The sequence below is a fragment of the Nestor notabilis genome, unplaced genomic scaffold (assembly GCF_000696875.1).
Source record: "Nestor notabilis isolate BGI_N333 unplaced genomic scaffold, ASM69687v1 scaffold5612, whole genome shotgun sequence".
NCBI classification, from domain to species: Eukaryota; Metazoa; Chordata; class Aves; order Psittaciformes; family Psittacidae; genus Nestor; species Nestor notabilis.
The window spans coordinates 75,238-93,560 of record NW_009917832.1 but is presented as its reverse complement, the minus strand read 5'-3'; the positions used below and the strand labels follow the sequence as shown (position 1 = coordinate 93,560).

The 18,323-nt window shown below is 40.4% G+C and overlaps 1 protein-coding gene across 1 annotated transcript in view; it reads left to right on the top strand.

Annotated features, from left to right (window-relative positions):
• Window positions 1-351: 351 nt before the first annotated feature.
• Window positions 352-18,323, top strand: part of CPNE4 (copine IV) — an 87,517-nt gene continuing 69,545 nt past the window's right edge. Inside the window, exons 1-3 of the mRNA XM_010009428.1 lie at window positions 352-390; window positions 655-738; window positions 1,675-1,764. Coding sequence (XP_010007730.1) covers window positions 352-390; window positions 655-738; window positions 1,675-1,764 — 213 coding nt within the window. The remainder of the gene's footprint in view (window positions 391-654; window positions 739-1,674; window positions 1,765-18,323) is intronic.

Below are 18,323 nucleotides of genomic sequence, written 5' to 3'. Positions count from 1 at the left end.
GAGTGCTCAGGGTTGTTAGCTGGATGCAAGACTAGGAGAAGGCATTCTGCAGTGCAGTGAGTATGTCTGTCAGAGATTTGCTGATACTTAAGAGATGTCAAGTAATTTTCTATATTCCCCTGCTCTGTTTGTCATCTTAACATGAGCCCTGTTGTCACATCCTAAAGAGGACTTGCTTCTCTAACCTCTAATCCATCTTGCCAGTACTTTTGTTAGTTGGTTTTGAGAGTTAGTTTGTTTTGAGAGGGTGGGCGAATAGTACCCACTGTAGAATATGCTTCAAAGGGCCTTGCATAATAAAACTGTTGTCAAAAGACCAAACAGGTATGGAGACACAAAGAAACAAGCTAGATGGATGAAGGAGCTGAAGCTCAGGAGTCTGGACTGGATGTAAGAAAGGAAAAGTCTGTAAAATGACATTTTACAGTTCTGCCTGCCAGGACTGCATTTAAACTGATGACAACAGCAGTGCTGTGGAAATCCTGGTGGAACAAGGACAAGAATGAAATATTGCTGAGAGACACCCAGAGGTCTCACTAAAGCCATGCCGGCTGTCCTTTTTCATTAGCAGGCAGGGACACACCAGCACAGTGTGCCTGAAAAGCTCAAGGAAAATCAGGTCTCAAGAGTAACCTGTCCTATATTTTATTTTAGGACTTTTTCAGCAAATCTGATCCTTTTCTGGAGATTTTCCGGGTGAATGATGATGCAACCCAACAACTTGTTCACAGGACTGAGGTAAAGAATAGGGTTGGATTTACATTCCAAGGGCAGAGGTGGGCTATCAGAGGGAATAGTTTGTGCTCCTCATATCACAAAGGGCATTACAAGCACAAACATTTCGAAACACTCCTCTCTCTCATGTAATTGTTGACTAATGGGTATCAGGTCTTGACTTATGCCCAAGAGAGTAAGGGAAGATGGTACTGAAGCCAAAGATCCAAATGTAATTAAACTGGAAGATACTCTGAAGGTTGGGAGTTCTATGTATTATATCTAGCCCAAACCATACTACAGACAGGATCATATTTTTGCTATTAATCCTATATTGCATTTTCTCTACCTCCTCCCAGGATGCTGGTGTTAAGAGGTTTGTAAATCTGGGTGCTTTACATTTGTTTCCTTTGTCCCAGTGCCATTATTGCTTCCATGGTATTAACTGGCACTGTATTCAAGGCAGCATTTAAGGGTACAGACTGGACCTGTATTTGGGATTGTAAGCCTGTCTGTTATGGATCCCATAAAGTCTTACTAGCAATGCAGACCGCGTGTGTGTAAATCGATGCTGCTCATCCCCATTGACCAGTCCTACATCTCTTCCATGGCTTCCAGTTCAGTGATGTATTCTACAACCTTTCCCATGTGAATTATGCTCCCTCTGAAGCATAGCAGTACTGGGGCAATCCCTGTAGCATGATCTGTGTACGGCTCCCATTTCCCACCCATTCTCCTTTTTGGGGCTTTCCTGAGGAGGAGTGTTGCAAACTGCAGGTAGCTCAAGGGCACATATCCCATGCATGGTTTTTCTGTAGACCTCCAGCTGAGCTCTGCTTTCTTCTCTTTTTGATGAATGTACTGTACTGAAAACAGTACTGTATTGAAATTGCTCTTGTTAGCATTCTGTTTGGAGATGTGCAAATGTTAAGGGTTCCCTTCCTTTCTTTTCACTCACAGGTTGTGATGAATAACTTAAATCCAGCTTGGAAGACCTTTAAAGTGTCTGTTAATTCTCTGTGCAGCGGAGACCAGGACCGCAGGCTAAAGGTCAGAAGTCATTCCTACTTTTTGAATTGTTTTACTCATAGAAAGCAGAACTTTGTCTCCCTTTTTAACTTGAAGATTGCTACTCTGCTTTGTCCTCTTTGATGGGAAAGATGATTACACAGCTGCTGTATGATTACCACAATCAAATTAAGGATGCAGAGAAGTGGGAATCTACTGTAATCAGTAGATTATGCTCTAGACTTCTTACAGTAACCTCAAAAAAATGATGGAGCTGGTTTTGCCAGTCAGTTGGATGATTTGAACCCAGCATCATTTAACTGGTAGAAGTAAATTCAAGGGAAGTGGAAGCCCTGCCACCATTTTAACTACTATTTCCTCACTTTAATGGCTGGAGACTCTCTGTAAAAAAACCCAGTCAATTAGGGGTCTGTTATATTTGAAAAACAGGGTGGCCACAAAAAGGTATGTGGCATAGCAATGACAGTGTCACTGTGTCACATGGCACGGTCAGCAGAACACTGATGGTTGGGGACTTGGAGCGTGGTGTAGAAAACTTCATCTTCTTGTCGTTAATTGGTGTTCAATCAAGGCTGAATCCAGTTGTTCATATCTTCTAATCAGGATTGAGGTTAATACTAAATTAAAAAGTATTAAAGGAATGGCACTGTTCCCAGTGACTATTCAGTCTCTTGGACCTGATGTAAAGGACATTGGACCCAAAAACATGTCTTTTTTCTCTCTTCTTACCATACCAAATTGTCTAGTAATGTTTTTTCTTTGTTGCTGCAAACCTTTCTTTTTTCACAACCCTGCAGAAGCAGCATTGTAATTTTTCACTCATTATATACTGCAGGATGTGCTGTGCAGATAGAAGAAAATAAAATGGCAGGTGTGTACATGCATGGCACAAAAGGGTGGAAAAAGTGGAAAGGAGTCTTATGAATGCTTGGATTTATACGGGTCACGCTGGTTGTGTTTTCTGACTTCAATAATCAGCAGTTTTGTTGTGGGATAACAGTGCTACTGGTAGTGTTTGTATGGTATTGGGGTGCACAAGGAAAACACCAGTACGAGTGGCTATTTTTATATATTGTTTATACCCTTTGTGTCACTGTTGAGCAAACAAGATGAGTCCAAGGGCAAAAGAAATACCAAAAGAGTGAGGAATTTTGAGAAAACAATGAGAGATGTAGCAAGGAAAAGTGAAGGATGAAGTAGATGGAGCACAGGATACTTAAGAGGCCAGAGCAGAGTGGTTGTGGCAGGTACATCCGGGATGCTGGAAGGAAGCTCAGCACATTGGGTGGTGCAGGGAAGCAGTCCTGAAAGATATTTCTATCTACTACTCTGCTCTTGTGAGACTTCATTTGCAGCACTGTGTGCAGTTCTGGTGTCCTCAACATAACAAAGACATGGAAGCCACGAGGATGAGCAGGGGCTGGAGCACCTCCCGTATGAAGACAGGCTGAGAGCATTGGGGCTGTTTAGCCTGGAGAAGAGAAGCTGCGTGGAGACCTCAGAGCAGCTTCTGGTGTCTGAAGGCAACTACAAGGATGCTGGAGAGGGACTCTTCATCAGGGACTGTAGTGATAGGACAAGGGGGGATAGGTTCAAACTGAAACAGGGGAAGTTCAGGATAGATATAAGGCAGAAGTTCTTTACTGTGAGGGTGGTGAGGTGCTGGCACAGGGTGCCCAGAGAAGCTGTGGCTGCCCCATCCCTGGCAGTGTTCAAGGCCAGGCTGGACAGAGCCTTGGGTGACCTGGTCTAGTGTGAGGTGTCCCGACCCATGGCAGTGGCTTGGAACTGGGTGATCTTAGGGTTCTTTCCAACCCAAACCATTTTATGATTCTACCCCTTAGTTATTAAAGGGTCAAACCAATTGTGTTTGGCATGTCCAATGGGATTGAAACAGAGCTGTAGCAGATGAAATAGAGAATGATGTGTAGTGAAAGAACAGCCTCCATTTTAAACTGCAAGCAAAATTAACAGTATTGGCTAAAGAGAGTTTCTAATGCAAATGAAGAAATGTAGAGGAGTTATTTATTGTAGCATGTGTAGGATGACAGTAATGTGAAGTGTCAGGATAATGAGTTTGTTATCTTGGGAGTTTGCAATTTTATAAATATCCTGGGTAGATTAAATATCTGTAAGTTTATTGCCCGAAGAACAGAAGGCAGGCAAATGACTCTGTGTTGTATAAGCAATATAGTTATTCTGCAAAGGTGAAAGTGAGCAGAACTGTACAGAGCAATGCTGAAGAATATGATATAGTCAAAATGTGAGATGCTCAGAGGCTGAAGAAGAGATGTAACGTGACAGATTGTCTGTGTTAGGCAGCCTGTCTGAAAGTGTACTTTATACAACCAGATGCAGAAGGTTGCACCCTTGCACCCTGCTTCTTCCTTGGCACAGGGTCTCAGATCACCTAGTCCAGCTTATATCTGACAGTCACTTAGAGCAATCAGTTGTGCCTGCCCACATAGATCTGCTTCTTGAGGTAGCTTAAATTGAAATGGGTAACATCCCATAGTAATGCAACTATGTAAGTCTGAGAGAAGAGATGGATCAGATTGCTGCTGCTCAAATGAAAAGCAGAATTAGCACAGCACTGCCAATCACCACGTTGTGCATATGTGGCCTTTAAATCACTTAGATGAGAAAACCTAGGAAGAGATGTGCAAACAGCATGTGAAGCCTAGAATGGTAGAGCAAGTGGCAAGTCCACAGTAGAGAAGTGTGATTCTGGAGGGAGAAACATGCTTTAGTCTCCTTGAAATCAAGGCAAGAAGGTATGAGAAAGGCTGAGATTTCATCTTGAGCAAAAGAAGATGGGTCTGAGAATAAAGAGTGTCTTTGAGCTATGAGCAGAGAGACAGCAGTCAAAGATGTTTGCAGATGATACTGCCAAAAGAAAGGCTAGAGGGAGAAGTGAATAAGAACAAAAATAGTCCTTTAGGACTGCTTGTAGAGAAGAAGAGGGGCAAGTTAGTGCAGCAATGAGTGAAGAAGAGAACCAGGGCAAGATGAATCTTATGAATCTTTTCTCTCTTTATTTTTTTTGGAGAATGCATGTTTTTATTTGTGTATACAAGTGTTTGATTTCGATATGCGAGTATTTGCCTGAGGCTGCAGTTCAGACTCTTGCAGGAAAGCTAAAAGTAGTAAGAGTTGATCATTCATGAATGCAGAAATAGTTTTAAATTAATTATGGCTGTCAAAGAAGAAAAACATTTGAAGCTTCTTTAAAATTCAGGCACTTTATACCTTTTGGTGGGTGTAAGATAAGGCTGCTATGGTAGAGCAGCCTGCAAAATCAGTTGTGTTTGACAGATAGCGTATAGTACTTGTCAGATGACTATCCTGTTTGCTTTCTATAGGGACTATAACTTAGGAATTTGATGGCAGCAAGGACAGAAGAGTGGAAATGACAAGAATTAGAGAGGTTGAAGTGTCTGTGGTGGGTTTAGCACCATATAAATGTTTATACTTCATTTACATTGAGTAAGCATTCCAGTCTTCACCCTACCATATTTTGGAACATTTGACTTTAGTTGTTTCGTTTCGCTTCATAAAGTATATAGCAGTATGTTACTGCTAAGTGTTGAAGAATTCCCCGTCCTGTATTTCGTATGGGGAGATTTGGTGTATTCCAGCTTTGCTGAGCATCAGCTTCTCACCAGGATTGCTTGATCACTGTGAACAGTAATTGCGTAGGGCTGGGTAGTTTTGTACCTGTATTTGCTGTTTCTCTTTTACATACTGTGGAAGGCACAGTCTAAGGTAAGGCTTTAAAAGGCACCAGAAATGCTTGGAGGGAAATGTCAGCGCATGGACATTCTGCAAATAGAAAGAGAGTTCTTAAAAGCTGACACATTGCAACTGTCACCCTTCGGCTCACTTCTGTAGGCTATCTGGAGTTCTGAAGACTTGGCTTTTCATCTCTGCCACTGAAATCACATGTGTACTGAACTTAGTGGTCTGATCTGTGTTATGAAGAATGGGGATTAACATGGCAAAAAAACACTAAAACAACTCAGTTTAACTTACAGAAGTTGGCTCTTTGTAAGTCTTGCACCCAAAGCAGCCTTTAAACTGTCTGGGCATTTGAAACTTTCTTGTTCAAAATGTCTGTTTAGAACGGTAAGATAAGCAAGGTCACTAAAATCAAAGCAACCAATAATTAGGATCTGCCTCAGAAGTCTTTTGCCAGCATCCTTTACAAAGTTCTGTTGATTTGAAGTCCTTATGGGCTTTAAAAAAACTCAATTAATTTTGCTTCATTTAGCTGTGGTGCAGAGAGCAGTTATGTTTTTATTCCTCTCAGGACGCCTTGTAAAACTTTATTGCAATTATTGCTGCCCTAGGTTTTGTTATGAAAAAGATAGATTAGATTTATGAACCTACTGAGCTTTTCTTTCCAGACATTGAAACCATCTGAGAAGTCTGGTCACACTTCAGTGCCAGTCATAACTTCATTTAATGCTAACGGTACAGACAATTTGTGTATGCATTGAAGTACCTCTTTGATCCAAAAGCAGTGCATTGCTTTTCTAATATGTAAAGAGGTTCACAATGGTCATTACTGTCAAATCTGAGCAAGGAATATAATCCTTCTGAGAAGAATGTCCTGTAAATTGTGAAACTTTGGCATTCAAGTTAGGTTTCAGCATGGGAGGTATGTTGCTGTGAAAGGTTTGTCTGAAATACAAGCTTGCATTGTGAGTATCCTCTGGCAGGGGATTATCTCCTCTCCATCCATTCTAATAGTTGCAGGCTTCCTCTTTTTCTAGAGGAACATTTTTTCTAGTCTGCACTGAAAACTTACCTCTTTCTGGTTTGCTATTAGATATTGTAATATTTGGGAAATAAACACCCAACAAGGTGCTGTAGAAGCACAAGCCAAACTGTGCACGTGGCATAAGGAGTGTCTTCTGCTGAGGGTCTACAGAGAACCTCACTGAAATAAATTCTGTTTATAAGGAAAAGAGACAAAAGAACACAAAAACTGAAAGGAAGATGTTGCTGCAGGTAAAGTAGTACACTGCGAGGAGAGAGGAAGCACGTGTCATATCTGTATAGCAAGTCGTTAAGAAGAATATTCATTAAGTATTTTTCTGCATCAATCTGTATCATTGTTGTCAGTTTATTTATTGCTTTGTTCCTGCCTAGCCCAGATTACAGGTGATGATCCTGATCCTGGTGACATTCATGCATGTCCAGTAATGAGTGGGACCCACAGCTGTGCTATTACATACATCAGGACCTGTGCACTTCTAATAAGATTAAAACCTGGTTCTGCCGTTCTTCCCCAATCTCCCTTATGTCCAGTTGACTTCCTTGGCACTGTCCATCCCATCTGGTGGAGCAGCTGTGTCTTAGCACACAAATTATATGTTTGGTTTTCTGCTGAGGTGTCTTATCTGCATGTACTTGTAGGCCCCAGCAGATCTACAACACGCCTAGTGCTAGTGAGATGCATTCAGGATGTGATTTTTAATTCATTTCCATAGTAAGACCTTTGTAATACATTGGCCTTTCCAATGTTAATTTTCACAGGCAATGAGTTTTCTACATTTTTGTGCTGGATCGTTGTTAACAAGGTCTTCTCGAGAGATCTGCATTTTGAATTGATAATCTGTGCAGTGCCTGTTCTGCCTTGTTTATACTGGTATATAATGTGGTCCTTGCTTACAATATTAATAGAAGAAGCTCAACAGCCTACAAGAAAGGTTATGATGTTATGCTGGATGGAAAGAAGCAATCACTTTATTTTCATTTCATTAATTAAAATTAGAAAATTATTATTAATTTAATAATCTCTTCCCTGGGGTCTGTTATGGCATTTTGGGGGATAGAAGGTTGGTTCTTCCTCAAATACTTGTAACCTCCTGTTTCCTTCTGATTTCTTCAAAGTGTTGAAACTTTCATACAAAATGATGGATCATTAAGGGAAAATAAGTTTCTTAAAGCTCTGTAAGTGTATTGGCTGTTCTATTCTGAGTTAAGGAACAGCAAGTAGCAGTGGGGTTTTTTTTATGCTCTCTGAGTTATTACTGCAGTTTTCTCTAAATCAATAAGCTTTCAGTGACCTTTAATACATGACTACAAGTCTACAGTTTATAAACTGTAATCCTTCAATAAACCCTTAGTATCTCTGAAAGCCAGTGGTGAAAGTAACTGAGCAGAACCAGTGAAGAAGGCCAAGTAAAGCTTAAGAGACAAGCAGTAAGTAATGTATTCAGACAAATCTATTAGTGCTTTTCTTCTTGCACAGTTTTGCTCTCATAGAGTGCTTGTCTCTAGAAGCACTAATGTGGAAAGATATGGTTTATGGTCAACAGCAATAATCTGTGCAGGATTGAAAAATCCATGTGGCACAAAGGGTGATTCAAGCAGTGTCAAATGATTAGAAAAGCATGAATTAAAGGATTTCACACTGTTCCATAAGAGAAGACTCCTTTGTTGTTGCTGTTTTCTTCCATGTAGAAAGAGACAGGCACCAGGAATGAATCACAGCATAGGCTAGACCTGCTGGTTATTGCTTGATTGGGTGATTTCAGTCATACCTGATTAACTACACAGTTTTACATTCTCCCCTTCAATTTACTTACAAAATGAATGTCAGTGGAGCCAATCATTCCCTGCTTGCTTACCCTGACGTTGCTGAAGAGGTATTTACATATGGAGTCCTTCTTGTTGAAAGTTTTCAACAATAAAGAAGGGGGACTCAACCTTTACATGTCTTTCATATGACTCAAAAGATGCCTTCAAATGACTTTTTCAGGAAGTCATTTTTTTTTTCATTAGGTCAGGGCATTTTCCTGGAATCTTTAGAATAATTGCCTCACTCTTGGAGGTTGCAGATCTTCCTTTATCATTGGAATAGTTTATTTCTTACTCATTTTAAGGATGTTATCATGTTGTGAGTTTCCAGAGAAGTGCTTGTAAAGCTGACTGTGCAGCTGATGATTTTATATAATTAAAAGCTTCTTTTTGGTGGTCAAAAGACACACCCCCACAAAAAAATAATAGGCTCAGATATTGGGATGTGGTGTATATTTAGTAAGTGAATAGAAATATTTGTATAAGTGCCTACTGTATAACCAGAGTAGGAGTTTTTAAACAGTATTCTTAGAGGATGATACATTATTTTGAGGATTATTATAAAATTAAAGTGAATGACACACTGTGAAAGCCAGTTTCTGAAACCTTGTCCTGGAGTTTCATCTGGGATAGAGTTAATTTTTTCGCAGTAGCTGGTGAAGTGCTGTGTTTTGGATTTAGGGTAAGAACAGTGCTGGTAACACACCGATGTTGTAGTTGTTACTAAGTAGTGCTTACTCTACATTAAGGACTTTTCAGTTTCCCATGCTTTCCCAGTGAGGAGGGGCATAAGAATCTAGGAGGGAACATAGCCAGGACAGCTGAGCTGAACTCCCAAAGGTATGTTCCATACCACAGACCATCATGCTCAGAATATAAACTGGGGGGGAGTTGGCTGGGAGCCACCGCTCCCTGCTTGGGTGCAGGCTGGATATTGGTCAGCGGGTGGTCAGCAATTGCATTGTTCATCACATGTGTTTATTGAGTTTTATTCCTTGCTGTCTTCTCCCTTTCATTATCATTGTTGTTGTTATTACTATATTTTACTTTATTTCAATTATTAAACTGTTCTTATCTCAGCCTGTGGGTTTCATACTTGTCCGATTCTCCTCCCATCCTACCGGAACAGTGAGCAAGCAGCTGTGTGGTACTTAGCTGCTGGCTGGGGTTGAACCACGACAGACCTCCTTGCATAAATGCCATTGGACCTACTTTTCCAATAAATGATTAATTAGAATACTACAATTCTTAATTAGAATACTACAATTCTTAAATGTTTCTCTTCTTTTTTCCTTCATATTCCCCTTGTTCTCTCTATGCCTGTGGTTGCAGGCACTACACTGATCATTAAAAGCTCAAGTGACCTACTTCACAAAGGTCTATTGTGATTGTGGGGAATTTGCTGCAACTACTCACCTTGATTTGCCGGTTTGGGTTAATCTATAATTTAGCAATTGTCTTATAGTGCCTCCTGAATTGATTAATCACAGCAGTTTGTTTGGAACCCTGATTTATCTGAGCAGGTCAAGGACTGATCCGATCAATCTTCATAAACTCTGTGCAGATGGGGTGCAAGATTTAAGATCACCCTTAAAACAAAACTGATTCACTCCTGGTGTGTGTGATCTCAGCTCACAGATTCCTTTTTTCCTCTCCTCTTTCCTTGGCTGTCTTCTTGATAAAGCAGTTGAAGATGCTGGAGAAGAAAATACCAGATTGCAGTGAAGATTTATGAGAGAGAAATAGGCTTAGTAAATGAGCTTGACCCCAGTTTTGTTTGAGTCAAGGGAACTCATTCTGATTACTTTAATAGGCACAAGTTTGTTCTTCCTTATTGTAACTGCTGGATCTATAGCAAATTAATTGTCAGATTAATTAATCTAGATTTGGGTTAATTGATGTTTGTGAAATGCTTTGAAGATGAAAGAGTTGTCAAATGACAAGTGTTGTCACAACAATTAGAGGTGCAAGTGGATTGCACAGGGAGAGATCATCTGATAAACAATGTTTAAAGAAAAGAGCTATCATTCACATACCCCAGGGATAAGGCTGCTGGTAAAGATGGTGGTAGAAGGCTGAAAAGATGGTATACATGATAAAATGGGTGGGGTAGGTAGGGATGGGCATCTTCCCACATCCATTGGGTGGCTGTGACAGACTGAATTCAGTTGTTTACCTTGTAAAAAGAGATTTTTACTTCTCATTCCTTATCAGAGCTCCCCAGTGCCAAAAGCACTGGGGCAGAAATTAAGAAACTCCCCTGACAATGCAAGAAGGATTCATTGTGTGAAGTAAGGGCAAGGAGAGGACAACAAGCAAGTGGAAATGATGTGTGTGAATTTGGTTGTCTGGATTAGGGGATCTGGGGAGTGTTTTCTCCATTTCTCTTTTGCAAAGTGAGAGGATTGCCTCCAAATAATCTGTACGTTGCCTTCATTGTGAGCTTTCTTCCAGTTGCTTACTGCCTCTATGGTTCCATCCCGAAACAAATAACAGCCTTTCACAGCTTTCCTATGCAAGTCATCAGTATGAGGAATGTTTGGAAGAGTGCTCTCTCGCCTCTCGAGCTGTCTTTGAAAGTGAGTTTTAATCCACTGAAATGAAACAGAGGCACCTAGAAGTGTTGCTGACTATAATCCAAATTAGAGGTGTCTGTTTTTTTCGCAGGGCAATAGCTGATAAAGTACTAACTCCTATGCCTGGGACCACTTCAAATGAGACAAAGCAAAGCCCTGGTAATGAGGATCAGTTCCACAATGGAGGACGGGGCATAGGGGGTACTGATGAATTAAATGACCTCAGATGACTGTGTTGATAATGCTGTCAACACCCTACAGCCCCCAGTATTAGCTGCAGAGCTGCTTACTGCAGCAGTTTAAAAACCAGTGCTTTCATTTAGAATTAGAAGAATAAAACAAAGCTCTGCTTTCACTTAAACAGATCAGGATTAAGGCTTAGGTGTAACCATGTAAAGCAGATGAATCCTATAATGGGTGAATTTTAAAGTGTTGCATACCTTAAAGAAAATCCATCGGTCTCATACCATTGTGTCTGCAGGACATTTTGGTGTGTGACTTACAGTGTCTCATTATATTAAAAACTGAGAGAAAATGAATGTCTAACCAGTTTTTCATACATTTTTTTCATTTATTTGGTTTGAGACTGGAAAGAATAGTGAAGGTAATTTCCCAACAATCTAATTTCAAACACTCATAAATTAGCAAAGCCTCACACTGGCTGACCATATAACCAGCTTCTAAGGACCCTTCATTTGTTGTTTTTACTGTGTAAATTGAAAATTACACACTCATGGAAATTCTCTTGTTAAATCTTCAAATAGACCTATTCTTTGCTATGAACAGTATATTTTTTTCTACTTAAATAGAAAGCTTACCTCAAGATTCTACTCATAAATCTTATCTTGATAGTTTATATGCTAACATAGTGCCACGCAAAAATAGTTAAGCAGAGCAGATAATAAAATCCGTGTATTTTAAAAGGCAGTATTCTCTGGGAACGGAGCAGAGTCCAATACAAGGCAAAATAATATATTTGTTCCAAAAAATTTCAGTAAGTATCTTCAGAGGCCTAATTATAAATTTTAATTAATTATAAATTATTACAGCATTAGGGCAGAAATAGCTGTTAAGTGTGTCTAAACTTTAATATTTTATAAGATGTCTGAGTTCATAGGAGTCACTTGGAAAGCATGGACTTTAACTCTGGCAATCTGTATTTATCCCTTCTATACACAGTGGCCTCCTGTACCACACATTCTGTTAAAATAGTTTACATCTGCATTTTCTGTTTGCCAAAATACGTTTCCTCCCAGCTAGATGACAGGCCATACATGTTTTGTGATGTGTATACACATAGGTATAATAAATATGCACCTTATATAGTGAATGGAGCTGTGTTTTGTGATAAAAATGTTTTCTCTGCCTTATGAAATCTAAATCAAGCATGTTTAGTGTATATGTTAGTGTGAGGTGTCCCTGCCCATGGCAGGGGGTTGGAACTGGATGATCTTAAGGTCCTTTCCAACCCTAACTATTCTATGATTCTGTGATCTTCAAATGAATTTTAAAGTGATCAATAGCTATGCTCTACAGGACTCTGCAGAAAAAGCATTTAGTTGATCACAGCCTTCCTTGTGGCAATACTAGAAGAAACCAAGGCTCTTGGGATCAGAGACTCCAGTGTGCTTGTAGCTAGTTGTTGTTCTACTTCCGTGTTACAGCTGCTAAAACATGCTGGGGAAGTTCTGCCATAGGGTTGTCCGCGACGAGCTCTGAACTTTGGGCAGGATTCAGTGATAGGATAAAACTGGTTTGCAACACCTTCATCCTAGTCCCCGTCAGACAATGAGAAATCAAGAGTTGCTTGTTGCTAGGGATAGTGGAGTTAACGAGACAACTCTGTAGATATCTACTGCCTAAGTTGTATTCAGTTCTGCTAATCACCTGTTACACTGTTGGCCATCTCATTACTATCCCAGAGTTCCTAGTAAGTGTCCTCATTTATTTTATTTCGAGAAACTCAGAAAGAATTTACTGATTTACTGAGGATTTACTGATTGCAGTTTCTTTTCTATACTAGGGAACCTCAAGGGATGCCAGCAAGATCTGTTTAGCCTCTCACACACTTTCCCACACTCTTGCCAATACTTAAAAAGTGTTCAGCAGTAGAGAAGGGACTGTTGGACAGACAAGGAGTTTGTGATACCTCTTAAGCAATGACAACAGCAGGGCAAGTTCTGTCATTCATTCTTGAATTAATAACAGCATTTTACAGAACAGCATCTCAGAGATCTGAAGAGTAGTATCATTTGCAGTTTTAATGTAAATGAAGTATATATGGGACCTTGAGTCAGATCAGACCTCCTGAGTAACTGCAGAAGCAAAGATACTAGACTAGACAAATTCATTGATTATTATTGCATTGGCTGGCTATTAACAGCATATATTAGATGCTCTCCCAGCTTCAGGAGAGTTTAAACTTGTTGACTGCCAGTAACTGGGAGAATGTGGTAAAGTAAAAATTAAAAGTACCTTTCCATATGTTACTTGGTCTTTCTCATAAGTATTCACTTCTATCTAATGGGAAGAGGATACTGGTACAATGAACATTTAATATTTTCTTATGGTAAATGCTTGTAGCTTTCAAGGTGAAACTGATGAGTTGATTGTCATCTGAAAAAGCTCTAAATGCTTAGGATTTCATTATTGAAGAAATTATGCGTATTCATAGCAAGGGTATGTGCTGCTTGTACTTCATGGTACAAGGTTTCTTTTCTTCCAGTACTTCAGGAAAAGGTAAATGGATTATTTAGAGCTGAAGTGTGACTAGTTTGCTGTCTATAAACACATAGATAAGTGAGGCTAGTCTTTTGCTATACTGTGGCAGCTGTGGTAGAGCATAGGGAATTCTCTGTATGCCTTCAAATACTCGCCTTGAGCCTGGTTGCACACATGCAGCCCTCTGCTGTATTTCTTTCTTGTATATATTAGCTTACACAATTTTCATCAAGATAGTCCTATTCAACAGAATCCTTGTTTGATAACAGCTATTTCTGTTTTGTAATGAATCCATTTCATTGGAAATCTGTGACAATCTGGAAAACAGATTTTCATTAGAAAACATCTGAAAATCTGATGACTAAATATCTGGAAAGGGGGACTGTGTGGAATAATGCTGCAGAGTGATGGTAAATGTTACTAATAGATGAGTTGTATTTATCCAAGCAGTTCTCAAAGTTACCACTTAATGTTTCATGATACCATCACAAAGAAAGGTAGCAGGACACAACCAGATTATCTAGCAGAGATTCCTGTGGGGAAGGTGTCTCCTGCCTGCCCAGGTGCCCACTCCCCAACCAGTGTGAGGAAGAGTCCAGCCACGGGGACTTCACCTTGTAATTGTCCTGAGCATGGTAAGAAAGACATACATGCTTTCCCACTTTCTTTTGAGTATGGGATCTCATCAGCTCTTCCTCCATCACCTGTCCCTCTTCTGGGAGTTCTGGATGACCCCTGCTCTGTCGCTTCGCAAGGGCTGGCTGAGATCTGGGAAGCAGTGTGTAGTTCTGGTGTCCTCAACATAAGAAGGACATGGAGCTGTTGGAACAAGTGCAGAGGAGGCCACGAGGATGAGCAGAGGCTGGAGCACCTCCCATATGAAGACAGTCTGAGAATATCGGGGCTGTTCAGCCTGGAGAAGAGAAGCTGCGTGGAGACCTCAGAGCAGCTTCCAGTGTCTGAAGGGGGCTACAAGGCTGCTGGAGAGGGACTCTTCATCAGGGACTGTAGCGATAGGACAAGGGGTGATGGGTTCAAACTGGAACAGGGGAAGTTCCGGATAGATATAAGGCAGAAGTTCTTCCCTGTGAGGGTGCTGAGGCGCTGGCACAGGGTGCCCAGAGAAGCTGTGGCTGCCCCATCCCCGGCAGTGTTCAAGGCCAGGTTGGACAGAGCCTTGGGTGACATGGTCTAGTGTGAGGTAGTTTTGAGCTGAATGATCTTAAGTTCCTCTCCAACCCAAACCAGTCTGTGATTCTATAAGCAGAAGCATGGCCTGGCTTAGCCATTCGCATGCCAACCTGGGAATGAAGAATTCATGCTGATTAAAGCCAACCAGCTGTGGAAACGGCAGAGGTGAAGCAGTGGCAGGGTCAGATCTGGGTAGCAGAAGGTCCCATGTGTGGTTAGAATCGAGGCTGTGATAGAATCAGCCCCCAGTGATACTTATGGACATTTGAAACTTGAGCCTGCTGCAATACTATTTTACGTCCTGTCCCTGAATCCTTGCCTTGGGCTGTACTGAAGCTGCGTTAAGTGTATGAGATAATGGCATTCCTCATCAGAATGCAGTGTGTGCTTCTCCAAGCAGACTGATGAATATGTAAAACTTGCAGAAAATAATTAAAAATCACTAACTCATACTCATAATCACCTTGTGCACATTTTGAAATTGAGAATTGTGATTTCAGTAGCCTAAATGTGTTTTTTCACAGCACTTGAACCCCTAATCTCCTTAAGAGCTTTAAATTGTCAACACTACATAGCTTTAAGGTGACCTGCAAAAGCAAAACACAGGATCCTGGTAATGTAATGTTCATTGAATGCTTTCCTGGGCTGACTTGCTCCCATTTTCCTGTCTGTTCAGAGCATTAAGCATGTACTTGTAACATTGTTGACATTTGAATTCTTTCCTTCGATCTTTAATGATACAGGAATAAGGGCCTTATCTGTCTTATATACAGCTTCTTGTCCTGATTTCTTTGGCTATTAATTTCCTGCCTTCCTAGAGAAAGCAGCACATCATTCGGATCACCACTATGTAACTGTCATTGCTGCACGCACAGGGACAGACTTGCCACCGAGTTTAAGATCAAGATCAGTTACAGGATAGGTATTCAGAGGAGCTTAGGAAGTAGAGGTGAAGTTTGGGAAAGACAAATAAGCCAAAGAAAAGATACTCCTTTGTTAGTCCTGTATACGCGAGCATTCCTTTATAGGCAAATAGCTGAGGGAAAACCAAGTGTTTTCTCTACAGGATATTACTTGAAGCACTCTTTCATCTTCAAAGGCGTGCGGAGCTTTGCCTGTGGTTTGTTGGGGTTTTGTTGTTAAATATTAGTGTTTCAAGGAGTGCAGCATTAGCAGCTCTGGAATCCCTTCTGCTTTTCTGTTATTTCATATGTGGGATACGTGTCCCCTAGTTGCAGCTGCAGTGATCCGTCACACCCCCAAACACATTCCAGTGAATTCTGCCCAACACAGGCATATTTTTAGTACTGAAAGCTTCCCTTATTTGTTTGCCAGGACTAAGGAATATGAAAAGAGGCACATTCTGTAAGCACTATTCTGTTACTAGCTGCCAAGAAAGATCTTCCTTCACCTTCCATATTTTTTCTGTCCATCAATTTATGCTGCTCACAGGATATCCATTGCTACAAGTTTGCACAAAATGCAGTGATACCCTGATCCTTCAGTGATGTTTAGTTGTGTGCGTCCGCTTGATATTCTGGAGAGAAATAACTGTGCAAGTCTGCAGTACAATCTTACTATGGCAATCCTACAAGAGCACGTAGTGAATAGCCTATTTATGCTAACACGGTACTGTGCAGAAGGAAAGCCTTGGGACAGGAACGTGTTCGCTCCCCTTTTCACCCATCCCTTTATGCTTAACGCATGTTTCCTAAAACCAGCATAAATAGAAAGGGAAAACCAAAGTTTCTGAGGATTTTCATCCCAAACTTTTTCACCAAAACCTGCTGCTTGGTTCACCTGAAACAATTTGAATGTGTGACAGTTTTGACAGACTGTTCATCAAAAGAAGTACCCCCCAACCCCAAATATGTTTCTCTTTTGCTAGTCAAGACAGCATTTCATAGGTACATGTTCTTCTCTTGCTTAACATTTTAAAACTGGGAACGGAAAGCCTATGGCTTTTTCTGTTTTGGTTTGGGTTTTGGTTTGGATTTTTAATTGGTTTGGATCAAATAGGGCAAGTTTGTGTAACATGTTCTAGACCAGTTGGACAGAGTCTTGGGTGATATGATTTAGTGTGAGATGTCCCTGCCCATGGCAGGGGGTTGAAACTGGTTGATCTCAAGGTCCTTTCCAACCCAAACTATTCTATGATTCTATGTTTTGCAGCCTTCAATAAAGGTAGCATCTCACATAGTGCTGTTCTTGTGCAAGAGGACTGGATAGTGGTGAGCTCAGGGTGATGTTCCTGGGGGATGGGCAGTACACCATCAGCATCTTTCTGTTCAGATGCTTCATTCAAACCCCTAATGGTTTGTAGAGGAGTGTATTCCAGAGGAATAGATTTCATATAGACAAGATCTGCACTTATCTGCTGTCATGTATGAAAAGGGACCACGAAGCAGTCATTTTAACATTCTACCTCGTATGTTTTATGTAAATTAAGTATCTTGAGATTATTCTGGGAATCTTAACTTACCTTGTAAGTTTGGAATGGTACTTGAGAAGTTCCACTGCCATTGGCTTTGTGATGAAGTACTGGTTTCTTCTACAGGAGACAGTGTTAGTAAAATAAATGTTGCAGCACTGCAAGGAGCAACTTCATGTTCCATTTACTGTCATTTCTTCCAACAGAGAAACATAAGCATATTTGAGCACAGATACTTTTATTCAATGAACATGAACAGATTGTTATTTTGAAATTAATTGTGCTTGGGATTTATAAAAGTAGCTTAATACCTGACTTCTTTTATATTCCACTTTGATTTTTTAAAGGCTGAACAAGCTGCCTAAAGCTTCTCTGCCTTGAAAATCAATTTTTCATGTGGCACTGCCATGCTGGTAATAATTCTTTAGTGCCTTTTCCTGTTCCAGACCTCAGTGATTTTATCTATAAAAAAGAAGTAGTTGTAGCTGGGGAAAAAAAAAAAGCCCATCAGCTTATTTTCTCTCCTTCCTCTCTTCCCCAACTGAAAAGAAACCGAATTGCTCTGAAATAGAATTGTCACTAGCTTTTTTCCTACTTTCTTTCTATTTTACAGCTAATGAGAAGCTGTTCTTGTTGACACATGCTATACTTAAGCATCTTAGAGAGGGGTGTTTGTTTCAGAACTCAGGAGTATTTCTGATTAAGTCTTGGTTTGTTGGGACTTTTTTACAGAGAATGTGCAAGGTCCTGTTCCTCTGAACACAGTGGCCAAGCAGCAGGCAGTTTCTTTGCTCATACTTTCAAGTTCTTTTCCGCTGAGCCAAACTTATTTTCCTGCTTTGTTTTTGGCTTTCCAGTGCTTTTTTTAGCCCAACTTCCCCTCTGCTATCCTGACTCATCTCTTATCTACCAGAGACATAGCAGTGAGATGCCTGTATTTCAAGGGGATTTTTTTGAGAGGTGATGTGAATCTTCTTTTTATTTGGAGCCTCTATTACTTCTTCATGATTTCCAAAAAGGGGCTTACTTGTTTCATCAATTTCTTAGTGTTGAGAATGGCTTTTACATATCTG